The 13,586-nt window shown below is 37.0% G+C and overlaps 1 protein-coding gene across 1 annotated transcript; it reads left to right on the plus strand.

Moving 5' to 3' along the window:
* Nucleotides 1–5,648: 5,648 nt before the first annotated feature.
* LOC114480180 (C-type lectin lectoxin-Lio2-like) lies at nucleotides 5,649–13,302 on the plus strand (the record flags this gene model as incomplete). The annotated part of the gene is made up of 3 exons (XM_028474076.1): nucleotides 5,649–5,700; nucleotides 12,704–13,063; nucleotides 13,157–13,302. Coding segments are annotated over exons 1-3 (543 nt in total), but the record flags the coding sequence as incomplete, so codon positions are not given.
* Between the last annotated feature and the right edge of the window lie 284 nt (nucleotides 13,303–13,586).

A 13,586-nucleotide genomic window follows, 5' to 3' on the forward strand; every position in this document is an offset into this window, starting at 1 on the left:
AAGTACTGATACTATAAGTAGATGTTCTAGTACTTCATTCTGCAATATTTGTTCTTTATAAATAGTTGATCACAGATAGACTTTGATGCATTTTACTTTGTTATCTAACACTGTGGAAAAAGAAACCACAAAGATTATTCTTAAAGCTGCTGCTGGCTCTCCTTATCACCTCTTTTAACACAGATAAAGGCATAAAGTATGTAAATATAACTGTGTTTCCATTTCAGATTTTCACAAAATAAAAGCAATATTTCTAAATGTCAACAAAGTATAATTGTGCTTTGAACGCGTTTCCATTCAACGTTGTTTTGGGCTGGAGCCTCGTAGCTCCTGTGAAATCTCATCCCGCGAGACTTCGCTGCAGAAAGTCAGACTCTCCAAACCTCTTTATAACACTCTGTATACCTTTGTTGTTTCACGTCTAATGTTGCAGTAATCATTTTAAAGTATAATGCTAAAAACTGTCCCGGTCTCCTCTGCTGTCCACACATACCGCATCATGTTTTCTCAGAGAGCAGTGGTCACGTGACCAAGTACGTCACGTTTAATTGCAGGAAAAAGTTGCACTTTTGTGACACATTTTAATATTGAAATGTTTGAAATTCCTCCTCATGAAAGCGTCAAAACTTTTGAGCGATTTTTGAGTGTTTTTTCAAAAGTCAGGTGTTTCCATTTCAATTGTGCTATTTAGATTTTCTGCATTTCCAAAGATAATGCTTGTGACTTCAGGGAAACAAAGTGGAAAGATTTAATGACAGATTCCATCAAGGATAGCCTAAACTTGACACAGAGCAACTTTGCTGCATCTTCAATAATATTCTACGATACAAAGTTAGACTGATGTTTAAAGTTACATTTCTTATATTTAAGAAGCGTTTTGACTTCATTTTTACTGTGATATCTTGTGTTTTTTAGCCAAACTGTGATTCGCTTGATGTTATTTTTGTTCCGGTTTGTTTATGGTGTGATATGACGTCACTCCTCAAGATTTTGGCACAACTTTCAATCCGTGAAAAAAAACAGAAATGTAAGGGGAATTGCTTTGTTAGTGTGTTTGGGGTCACACTGGCATCAGTAGAGGACGAGAACAACTTTTCAATGAAATACAGGTTCAGTTTTTAAAATGCTAGGAATCGTCGCCAGCAGCTTTAAGTTCAAACTAACAACTTTTATTTCAGTGCAGAATACATTTGTCTGTCATATTTTGTCATTTAAACTTTATTATGTCACACCAGTTTGTGTGTCTGTAGGAAGAACTGATTAATAAATAATAATAATTAAAATAGGCTTCACAATGTCCAGCTCTTAGTTGTGCTGTGCCTTTCTTTCTGTTTGTCTTGCAACAGCTTAGAAAAAGGTGTAACACCCTTAGCACTGCTCTCAATGACTGTTTTACTCGTATAAACTATCCTGAATGTAAGAAATAAAATGCCTGAAAATGTGTCTAATAATGTGTAAATAAAATAACTCACATGACCATCACTATGTTTGTTGTCCAATAATGTCTGTCCTGAACAAACCACAAAGATGAACACCAGATTTCCACTGGATGTGTAACAACAGAACATCTTCCATGCTCCGCTGTCCATTAGTTATGGTGGACATATTAAAGTAATGCATTACTAAGTAACTAAGTTACTGGCATCTGTGCCTCTCAACTATCAAAACACAAAGAGCCTTCAGCCAAAACAGGTTAAAACTCAAGGAAAGACACTATATTTCATCTCCAGGGCTCTCAAGTTTTGAATTCAGTTCAGAGTGAGACTTTGGCTGCAGCGGTGGTTAGGGTACAATCTGATAAAAGACACATACATTTGTACAAAAAAATTTAGCATTTAACATTTCTTACTGCAGGGGTGCTTATCAAGTGCATGTGTTTATGGTTAGTGTTGTTCAAAGTAGGTGTTAGTGGCAGGTTTTGAGGCCTTCAGCACAGGGGAAATTACGTCATTGCCTACTTTGATTAATTGTCCATTTGCATGTAAGTGTAATGGATGCTGCAGGGGAAGAAGAACCTCACACAAAAAGTTAGTAAAAAACACCTTCAATATGTTTAAAACTACAAATGCTTAACTTCACTAATCAATCAATCTTTATTCATATAGCGCCAATTCACACACCAAATTTGTTTAAATCACTTCCTAATATTTATACAATCCAGAGTGAAACAATCCACTGAACATATAAAAATGAAAATTATCTTACTCGCCCTTATGTGTCTTTCCGGTTAGTAGTCAATTATCTGGGTCTCTTTGGGAAGAAAGTTATGATCTGAAAAGATCTAAACGTGGCAAAGACAGAGAACAGTTATTTTTAAAGCTAACTACTGTAGTTAAAGGCTTACAAAATGACTGATGCAGCTTTTGAGGAAAGCTATTGTAAACAATAACTTTCTTCTGGACCTGTAGGTTCAGCAACATGTTGGAGTTATCTTGCAGTTAAAGGACTCCTAACTTGAATGAATGTTAATGAATACGAAAAAAAAACGGGGCCTAAAATATGCGCTCAACACTCTCCATGCAAAGTTTGTGATTTAAAAAAAATAAACATAGCATGAGAATGTGAGCACCGGTGCGGTAACACGGACATTTTGGAGAAGTGGGAAAACGATGTTACCAATGATGAGGTGGTGAATTAAAGCCAGATTCATTGCATATATTTAATGCCCTCGCATATCAGAATTATATATCTAAGTAATCTTACCCAAGCCTGGTGTGTAATAAATGTGAACAGTGAGCCATTAGGTCATGTTTTTAAATATGTTCATAATAAGGCTCCGAGTGTACCGCTTCATGAACCGCAAAATGGGAATATGATCTACAATCGGACACACTTGGTGCACGGTGGCATAAACACATGATCCATGTGTTCTGGCTCTGTTGTGGACCAACAACAGTTTCAACTGGGAAGGTGTGATGGAGGGTGGGCTCAAGTGTGTCGTGCAGCAGAAACACCCTCTACCGGGGTGTGAGAGAGTGTGAAGCCACTGGAGGGTGGCACCGAGGCAGCTGCGGGGTGCTTTGCATTCCTTCCTTAGGGAGGGTTGGTGATAAACATAGTGTTAGGCAATAAAAAAAAACATAGAAAGCCGTTGTAAAAAGATTGCACTACATTGTTCACGTAAAAAAAAAAGAAAAATTCGGTTTTATAAGATTGACGACATTTCTCTTCAGACGTTTCTCTGTCTCTATTGCTATGTCCAAGGAACAGATAATAGAATACAATCATGTCATATTACAGCTTTATTAAATATGCTTTTAAAGAAGTAATGCTTTGCCGACAACAACAGTAGAGAGGATAAAATGAGGCACTGAAAAAGATCTATCAGATTATTGGTCGACATATTTCAGTCAAGAAGAAAATTACATAATGACTAATATCTTTTTCAAAGGGTGAACCACAGAGGAATTAGCATTTCATTTGACTAAGGTCATTATAAACAAATCTTTGCTCATCCTTGTTTTCAAGGTGACCTTGAGCAACAAGAAAAAGCAAGTCGCGAATTTGTTTAAATTGCTTCCTGATGTTTACACAATCTAGAGTGAAACAATCCACTGAACATATAAGGATGAAAAGGATCTTATTTGCCCTCATGTGTCTTTCCGGTTAGTAGTCAATTATCTGGGTCTCTTTTGGAAGAAAGTTCTGATCTGAAAAGATCTAAACGTGGCAAAGACAGAGAACAGTTATTTTTAAAGCTAACTACTGTAGTTAAAGGCTTACAAAATGACTGATGCAGCTTTTGAGGAAAGCTATTGTAAACAAGAACTGTCTTCTAGACCTGTAGGTTCAGCAACACCTTGGAGTTATCTTGCAGTTAAAGGACTTTTTTAACTTGAAGATCAGACTTTTTTTTTGAAAACTCATGAATGTTAACCCCCCCCCCCCAAAAAAAAAAAAAAACGGGGCCTGAATTATGCGCACAACACTATCCACGCAAAGTTTGTGATTTATAAAAATAATCATAGCATGAGAATGTGTGCACCGGTGCGGTAGCACGGACATTTTGGAGAAGTGGGAAAATGATGTCACTTTTGAGGTGGTGAATTGAAGCCAAATTTATCTCATACATGCCATAATGCATGAAAGGTCTGCATGCACGGGTGTTTGTGGAGCAAATCTCTCCCTGACGTAATGTATGTTTGACCTGAAACTTTGTCAACGGCTTCCAAATACCACGAGTTTGTGCATCCGCTATTTCAGAGTAATTTGAGCACGCTACTTCCGTTTCCGGGTCACCGGTCACTGTGTTGCAGTTAATTTGGGTTTAAAAAAGATCAATTTTAAAAATGAATACAAATATTAAAAACTTTTTTGTTCTGCTAAAAGTTATTTAAGGTAATATTTCACGGTTATTTAAAATGATTCCCGTGATCCCAAACTTCCTTTAAATCGTGGGTCACAGAGTCCACCTCCTCTGTCTCCATCACTGTGCGCAGTGACACCATATCACAAACTATCTGGTTCTTCAGACAGAGGAATGTAACTTTTTTGTGAACAGATGGGTTCAGAACACAGCTCCACGATGATTATCGTTTGTTCTGCGCAAAGGTGAGTGTTTCTTCTTATATTATTCTGTGTGTTGAGATGATAGCAGCTACAATGTATATGTACACAAACACACACGACTAATGCACGTGCGTGTGTGTGAGAGAGGGCCGGAACGCACACGCAGAACACACACACAGCCGTTTAGAGAAAGAGTTGTGACTTTGGTGTTGCAAAATGTTCATTTGTCATGGTATTCAACAACCTGTGATGGATTATGTTGAATGGAGGAGATAGGGAGAGTCCCACACGACAAAGGAGCGAGCGAGCACGCACCCACGCACGCACACACGCACACACACACACACCAAAAGTCGCCCTCACCACACATAAGGTATTTATAATAAAAATATACCAAATGAGTAAAATACAACAAAAAACATACACTACAGAAAAATATACCAAACAACAACAAAAACATTAAAATGACTCAAAATAAACAAAACTAAATATTAATACAAAAAATGACAACAGAAATGCACAAAATTACACTAAGAAAGATAAAAAAAACAAATACACAATATTATTCCAGAATCACACCCCACTATATGAATACATAATTCCGGATGGTGGTGGTGATGTGTGTGTGTGTGCTTTGGGTTCCTTCCTTAGGGGGAGTTGGTGATTAGCACCATATTAAGCAATACAATAAATGTGAGTTTTGTTGCAATAATAAAACATAAAAAGCTGCTGTATAAAGATTGCACTGCATTGTGAAGGAAAAAAAAAAGAAAAAGTATGTTTAAAGAGATTGACGACAGGTATTTGTCTTACTCACACAATTGTTTCTCTGTTTCTATTGCTATTGCTAACTAATCCTTTGCTGACAACAACAGTAGAGAGGATAAAATGAGGCACTGAAAAAGGTCTGATCAGATTATTGGTCGACACTTTTCAGTCAAGAAGAAAATTACATAATGACTAATATCTTTTCCACAGGGTGAACCACAGAGGAATTAGCATTTCATTTGATTAAGGTCATGATAAACAAATCTTTGCTCGTCCTTGTTTAAAGGTGACCTTGGGCAACAAGAAAAAACAAGTAGCAAATTTGTTTAAATTGTGCCCTAATATATACACAATCTAGAGTGAAACAATCCACTGAGCAGATCAGGATGGCGAGGATCTTACTGGCTCTCATGTGTCTTTCAGGTTAGTAGTCAATTATTTGGTTCAGAAAGTTATGATATGAAGGCCTAAAAGTGGCAAAAACAATAAGCAGTTATTATAACTGACTATAACTATTTAAAAGGCTTACAGACGGAATGACAGCTTTTGAGGAAAACTATTGTAAACAAGTTTGTTCTACTGGACCTGTGGGTTTGGCAACAAGTTGGAGCTATCTTGCAGTTAAAGTTTGGAGATAAAATTTATTTTCTGAAATCTCATAAATGTTGAAAAATATTAAAAAAGGAGCAGGCTGTAATAGTACCATTAAAAAAATAATGATTATGGTTTAAAGCTCCTAAATATTTGCTATTCTTACTGTAAATGTTTGCAATGTGGCGGCAATTTCAGCATCACGTTTATTTTACCAATGAACGATAGTGTTTACCTCCATGAATTGATTAATATAATCGAGACATTACCAGGAAAGATAAGTTTTCCAATATGTGATTCTTTCTGCAACCTTGCACAAAATGTCCTATGTCTATCACACAATGTTTTTCTATTAAGTTGAAGAGAAATGTTTGCTGATTAACATGAGATCACAAATCTGAAATCAGTCTGTATGGTGTTTGATGGTAACGTAAGCCACCTTATAAGGGCTGGATTTGGTATCAGATATACTCCGATCCATTTTGGGGGATAAATTAATCTATTTGCCCGTCATCCTTCCAATATTTTGAACGTTTCAACAAAGACACAAAAATTGCATTTTGGTAAGAGAAAAATTTGCCATCAGAGAAATGAGGTCCTGAGTGTTTATTTTTTAATAATTATGAAGTGGTGTTATGGTGGTTTTAGATGAGGATGCAAAGTCAATATGGACTGTTTAGGGAACTCTGACTAAGAGATGATCAGGCCTGGGAGAGATAATAGTTCTGGAATTAACCATTTCTATCCCTCCTTTGTTACAAACAAGGTTTAAATATATATTGTACATAATTATTTTAATACAAATATAATAATTACAGAACTACCAGAGAGAGACCAAGGCACCAATTCATAATTATCCCATAATCACTAAACAAGATCCCATCACCCCAGGTATGCAGTCTGTTACTTTCCTTATTTTCCTACTGACCACTGCCCCAAAGATGTACACACCAACTGGGAAGAAGCTGGGAGCCAGTATCCTGATAACCACCTCCCAGTTTTCAGATGATGAACAGCCTACTGGTGACATTGACTTGTACATTTTTATATCAAAGAAGATCAAACTGTACCTGGTCCCTGACTTTAGCCCAACCTCCTGGCCAATCAGTTACCTTGGAAAACGACCAGCCTTAGAATAGGTGGATCATTCTCTGGACATGCTGCTGTGTGATTGGATCTGACAGCTGACAGGACATGAAATATTTAGGCATTAATGCAATCCCTTCATTTACCTGATGAGATCCTAAAGGAAAGATATAGATTTTTATCTAATGTACTGACCAACATTAATCAGCTGATAAAACGTTCCTGGTTTAAACCAATGTGTTGTCATCAAGCCCTGCAAAAGCACAATAAGGAGCCATTAATTTGCTTTATAAACACAAGACAGAGCGTGGGGGCTGGGCGTTCACTGGTACATACATAGACTGTAGAAAATACATACATAGCACTGCGTGAAGGACGCTGAAATGCTCCCCTTCATAGGGGTTTTCATGTTTACATGTCAATGACAGCAGAGAGCTTCCTGGAGGCGGGGCTTCTCCAGCTCAGTGCCACGTCAAATTTGTCATCAAGGCGGGAGGTGTTTGTGCTCGCTCTGCAGTAAGAAAGGAGCAAATCACCCTCTAACTAACAATTGAGGGAATCAATGAAACAAACAATGTGATTTAGCGTAACATGGGACTTTAATGGAAACCTATCAGCTGAGCTGTTGTTTCGCAGCATATACGCATCCAGTGAAAATCCAGGGTGACAAAGTATATTATTGCCAGTACATTCCGCGGTCAGGAGCTCTTGGCGGCCGAACACAACGGTGTAAAAAACAATAGCTGCCCTTTTCGATGCCTGAACAAAATGAAACATAGGAAATCTATCTATAAATTCAAGGAAGGTCTGTGTGTGTAGGTGCGTGTGTGTGTGTGTGTGTGTGTGTGTGTGTGTGTGTGTGTGTGTGTGTGTGTGTGTGTGTGTGTGCGCGTGCGTGCGTGCGTGCGTGCGTGCCTGTAGCAAATATCTCCCCGACACGGTATGAGTTCAACCTGAATCTTCGTCAATAGGTTCCAAATACCCCAAGTGTGTGCACCCGTTATTTTGGAGTAATTTGGCGTCTCAAAACGTTAATTTTAAAATTACGGCTCCCTCGGTAAGAGCGCGGTATTGAGCGCACTACTTCCGGTTCCGGGTTCATGATGTCACTGTGTCGCAGTTTGTTTGGGTTAAAAAAAGAAAAGGTCAACATTAAAAATGTTTTTATACTGCTAAAAGTCACACACACACACACACACACACACTATAAATGTAATAAAATACTAAATGAGTAAAATAAAACAAAACACTAAACCTAAAACACACAAAATGACTCCAAAAAACATACATTTCAGAAAATTATGAAATTGACTCAAAATACACAAAACTACATATTTATACACAAAATGACAACAGAAATGCACAAAACTACACCAAAGAACATACAAAAATAGTCAAAATGATTCCAGAATCACAGTACAATGGCAACAAAAAACAAACTATACAAAAAAATCCAGATCCAGAATCAGACGGTGCGAAAAACAGACACCGCAAACAGTTCCAGGTTCACAGTTTTTACTCATTGCTTAAACCAAAGTAAGTATTGAAGCTGTTTTTACCATACCTTAAACAAAGTATAACCATACCTTTAACAAAAGTGCTGCTTTGCACTTTAGTTGCATTTCTTTAACACACCTGTTCCTGCACACTACACACTTTTTCATACATTAGACACTTAGTTCAAAAAGGAAATCTCAGGGTACCGTTGGGAAAACACATCAATTCAAAACACAATACACATTGGGTAATTGAAAATACTTTGACACACAACTGAAAATACTTAGTGACAAAATTGGAACCAATCAGCAGCTACAAAAAGGCCTCAGTTAAGCCATACATGAACTGCTGGGTGCAGTGTTGCTTCACCATTTACATACTGATCAGAAGATGAACCAACCTAAAGTCTCAAAAGTTTGGGGCTATTTTACTGAAAACTTACACACAGCACATAATCACAGCTTGAGCTATAGAATATGTTAATGTTTAGTTCAGTCACAACTTTGAATCAAAACTATTTCTACTTGTTTTTATGGCAAACGCTTACTGTAATCCACCATATGTGGGCAACCAGTAAGCAGCCAATCCAGGCATGGAGACAGTGAACTTGTGTAGAACTAACTGAAAAACTTTCCAGAACCAGTCAAATCAAACCCAATTCACTAAAGTTTAACATTATCAAGTCGTACGAATGCTCACATTTTCTAAACAAGCTCCATTTTTACTCCCATGATGCTTTAATGCTACAGCTGTGAGCTCCAGGTTTCCCATGTTTCTGTTGGCTGCAGAGAGACTGGGAGGCAGTCACGCCCTGTTACACACCCTCACTGTTTCCACTGTTCCCACTGTACCCACTGTACTCCGCACCAACGAGGAAGTGAGAGACACATTGACAGAGCTGCAGAGGGATGTCCAAGGAGGATTCTTCTATTACAGGACTGTCAAACTCATTTAAGTTCAGGGAACAAATACCGACCAGTTTGATCTGAAGTGGGCCTCAGATTATAGGTGGAGAAAATGATAGAAATGTTACACAATATATGTAAAATAATAAGTGAGAGATATCCGTCCCTGCGGGATTAGAACTTCAATTTTCTTAAATTTGTGATTTTTAAAAAAATTTGAGCAAAATTGAAACACTTCAGAAAAAAATATTTGAATTCTTTAACAATTTCAGATTGAAATTGACTGCCATCGTGTGATATTAGGAGGAAAACTGTGATCCCTTTTGTTAAATGTGGGTATTTGGCGGGACTGAGTAATCTACAACTGAATTAGTTGGTCAGTTAATGATTAATTTTTAAATGTCCATTTGACTTTCTCCTGCTGGCTAAATTAGATGAACCAAAAGGAGATTTGGTCCGCAGGCCTTGAGTTTAACACGTGTACTATTAGATTGAGTTTAGTATTATTTCTGCCATAATACATAGTCATCTTAAAGATGTAAATCCTTGTTTTAATCAGAAATAAAATGGGTTAAAAGTGACCAAAAATGGTGGAAATATTGGGGAAATGGGATTTTAAAAACCACAGAAATTGGTTCAAAGTTGCAAATTAGAGTGGACAAAAACAGACAAAAAAAGTGTTATAAAGGGTTCAAAGTGTCAATATTGGCTTAAAAGTGGCAGAAATGGGGGGAGGGTGGTTGAGACAAAGTAATTTAGCAAATAATGAGCATGAAAAATTGTGAATGTGGTTAAATTGGCAAAAAAAAAGCATGAAATACGGCAAAAAGTGGTTAAAAGTTACAATATTGGGTCAACATATGTGACATTAGGAGGAAAAGTGATGTACATGGGAGTAATGTAGCAAAAATGCATTAAAATGAGCAAAAAAAACGGCAAGAAAAAGATGAAAATGGTGAGTTTGGTGTAGTTGCAGAAAAAAGGGTGAAATTAAGCAAAAATGGGCTCAAATTGTTCAAAAATATATTCTTAGTTTCTTGAAGGCATCTGGAAACCCCTTCCCAGTGTCTCGCGGTCCCAAGGTTGAGAACCAAAGTTGCCCACGTGTGCACTACAGTAAGTCTAACATGCATGACTTTATGATGCAAAAAAATAAACACACACAAACTGAAGAACATGCAAATCAATTTGCTGCTTATTTAAAAGAATTACAGCTGTCAACGTGCACACACAGTTTATTTATATATATATATATATATATATATATATAAATCCTGAGCTGTACCACAAACCACACGTACCTCCCTCAGTAACAGATATAGCATGTGGCATAGGAGTGCCTGTTAATCACACACACACACACACACACACACACACACACACACACACACACACACACACACACACACAATATATATATATAATAAATACTAAATGAGTAAAATAAAACAAAACACTAAACATACATTTCAGAAAATTATGAAATTGACTCAAAATACACAAAACTAAATATTTATACACAAAATGACAACAGAAATGCACAAAACTACACCAAAGAACATACAATAATAGTCAAAATGATTCCAGAATCACAGTACAATGGCAACAAAAAACAATAATTATGCAAAAGTTTCACAAAAACACGACAGAAAGATACAAACATACACATAATGACTCCAAAAAACATACATTACCAAAAAATACACCAAACAAAAAAATATAAAAAATTCTTGCAACATATCAAGCTTGCATATTAAGGCTGCATATTGACAATTAAATAATTTTTTTTCTTTCCACAGACTCTATTTTCTTCCAAAATAATCTTTTTGTTACTTTAGTTATCTTACAACGGATTTAAAACTTAAGGTTAGCCACAGGTGCAGGAAAGTTGATGGTAAGTAGAGGTTGTAGGAGTTGAAGTAGGCAGTTATTGCATAACGTGATTTATTTTTATGTTAACCAATTGTTTTATCATCATTTTATTTGACGTTATTGTCATTAATCATCAACATCCTCTGTACAGTAAGAAATAACATTTCATTATTTTATTTTATTATTATTTTTAAAGCTACAAAGAGCCATTGCAAAAGAGTCAAAGAGCCACATGAGGCTCCAGAGCCGCAGGTTGCAGACCCCTTGAGTATGTACACCTCTTTGTACATCCAACCTTTAAACACAAACTCATTTAGCCATAATTGACTACTCTACTTAAGCCCCCACGATATGAATACATACTTCCGACGGGCATTGCACTAATGTATATAATAATTGTAAAAAAAAAAAAAAAAGAAAAAAAAAACAAATACGTTATGGCTGATTAATCTTTCTGTAAATCCAGTCCTTGTATTTTTTTAAACGTAACAGGCACATGTACACATATTACAGTTAATATCTTTACGTTCAGTATATAGATAATACAGAATATCAGTTTCACTTTTAGTAGCCGTTATACCACCTTGTATCACCTTTTTTGGGATAATCTGACGTGTTTGAGACCCAATGCAACGCATCGGTTGGACAAAACAATTAACTATCATCTTAAATGGACTATTGTCTTAAATGGACTATTCTTGTGACCGGAAGAGGTGAAGAGGAGAAGAAAGCAATATAGCCGCCTATGTGAGGGTGTGAAGCAGCTGACTCAGCTGATAGTTGAGAGTTTACTTTCCTGTGGCGCAGAGCGAGCGGTCACAATCAGTTCTATTTTTAGTAGCAGTTATACCGCCTTGTATCGCTTTTTTGGGATGATCTGACGTGTTTATGACCCAGTGTAACACAGCGGTTGGACAAAACAATGAACTATCGTCTTAAATGAACTATTTCTGTGAGGTGAGGAGGAGAAGGAAGACTGTTAATGATTAACTGCTGCTGTTACTGTGATAAACACATGCTGAAGGAGTGTGCGTGTGTTTACGTCTACTCATGCATAGGCAGCTTGTTTTTGGGAGCGCTCTGAAAGTGACTTTTCAGAAGGCTAAAACTCCAGAAAATAGCTAAGTTTGGGAAAATAAACCTCAAATTCTATGTTGTTGGGATTTTTAGAACAAATGGAGATGGGTGAAAAATAGCAAAATACTGGATCTTTAAAGGTTTAGATGCATGATCAATATACGTCTGACTGAATCTTGTATTTGTGTTTTAGTGGTCAAGTGATGTGGTGTGTTTGGTGATCAACAACACTACCATATACACAGACACTTAAATTCAGCAGAAAAAAGTGGTTTTAGAGTTTAGTTACTCTTTAAAGTAACTTTGGTCCTTTGTTGTCATACATTAAGTCAGACTTCTTCAAACCCCTGCATGTACATTGTGCTTCCACATTCATTAAAGTGTTTGTTTCTCCACAGGGTGGTCTTACTCCACATGCCTACAGTACCACTATGTTGCTGATCAAAAGACTTGGACTGAAGCTCAGACCTACTGCAGGCAGACTTATGCAGACCTGGCCACAATTGGAAACAAAGAGCAGAACGACCAGCTTCTAGACACCATTACATCAGCTGGTCAGAGCTCAGAGGTCTGGATGGGTCTGTACAGCACAATCGACTGGAGATGGTCAGATGGATTCTCAGGAGTCGGTGCTAACTATAGTAACTGGAGAAGTGATCAACCTGACTTTTATTCAGCTAATGACCTTTGTGTTGCAGTAAGAAATGTATGGAGTGATGTGCTTTGTTCATCTAAGCGGCATGTTGTTTGTTACAATGGTGAGAAAATGAAAAATCAAAACTTAATTTCTATAAAATATAATCATAGTGTAAGAATACTCCTCTCTAAAACCCTAATGATTGTCTCAACAGGGTCACAGTTGGATCCCAACGTTTTTTTTGTGAATTCTTCTGAAACTTGGCCAGTCGCACAGAAATACTGTCGAGAAAATTATGTGGACCTGGTGACTGTGACAAATATCAAAGTGGTAAAAAAGATTTACAGTGAGACAGAGGGCTCATTGGTATGGATTGGGCTACACAGACCTCCAAACTTTTTCTGGTCTGATGGAAGCAACTTCACCTTCAGCAACTGGGGCAGTGTTCATAATAATCTCAACTCCATGAAAGTTATCTGTGCTGTGACCTCATCAACCATGGGGGGAAAATGGAAGTTTTTATCCTGTGAAGAAAAACTGCCATTTGTCTGCTACAGTATGCCTCATGGTTAGTGGGTTAATGATAATCATAAAATGAAACTGGGAAAGTGTTTTATAAATTAGGCAAATACTGCCTAACATTT

Source organism: Gouania willdenowi, chromosome 18 (assembly GCF_900634775.1).
Source record: "Gouania willdenowi chromosome 18, fGouWil2.1, whole genome shotgun sequence".
NCBI lineage: Eukaryota > Metazoa > Chordata > Actinopteri > Blenniiformes > Gobiesocidae > Gouania > Gouania willdenowi.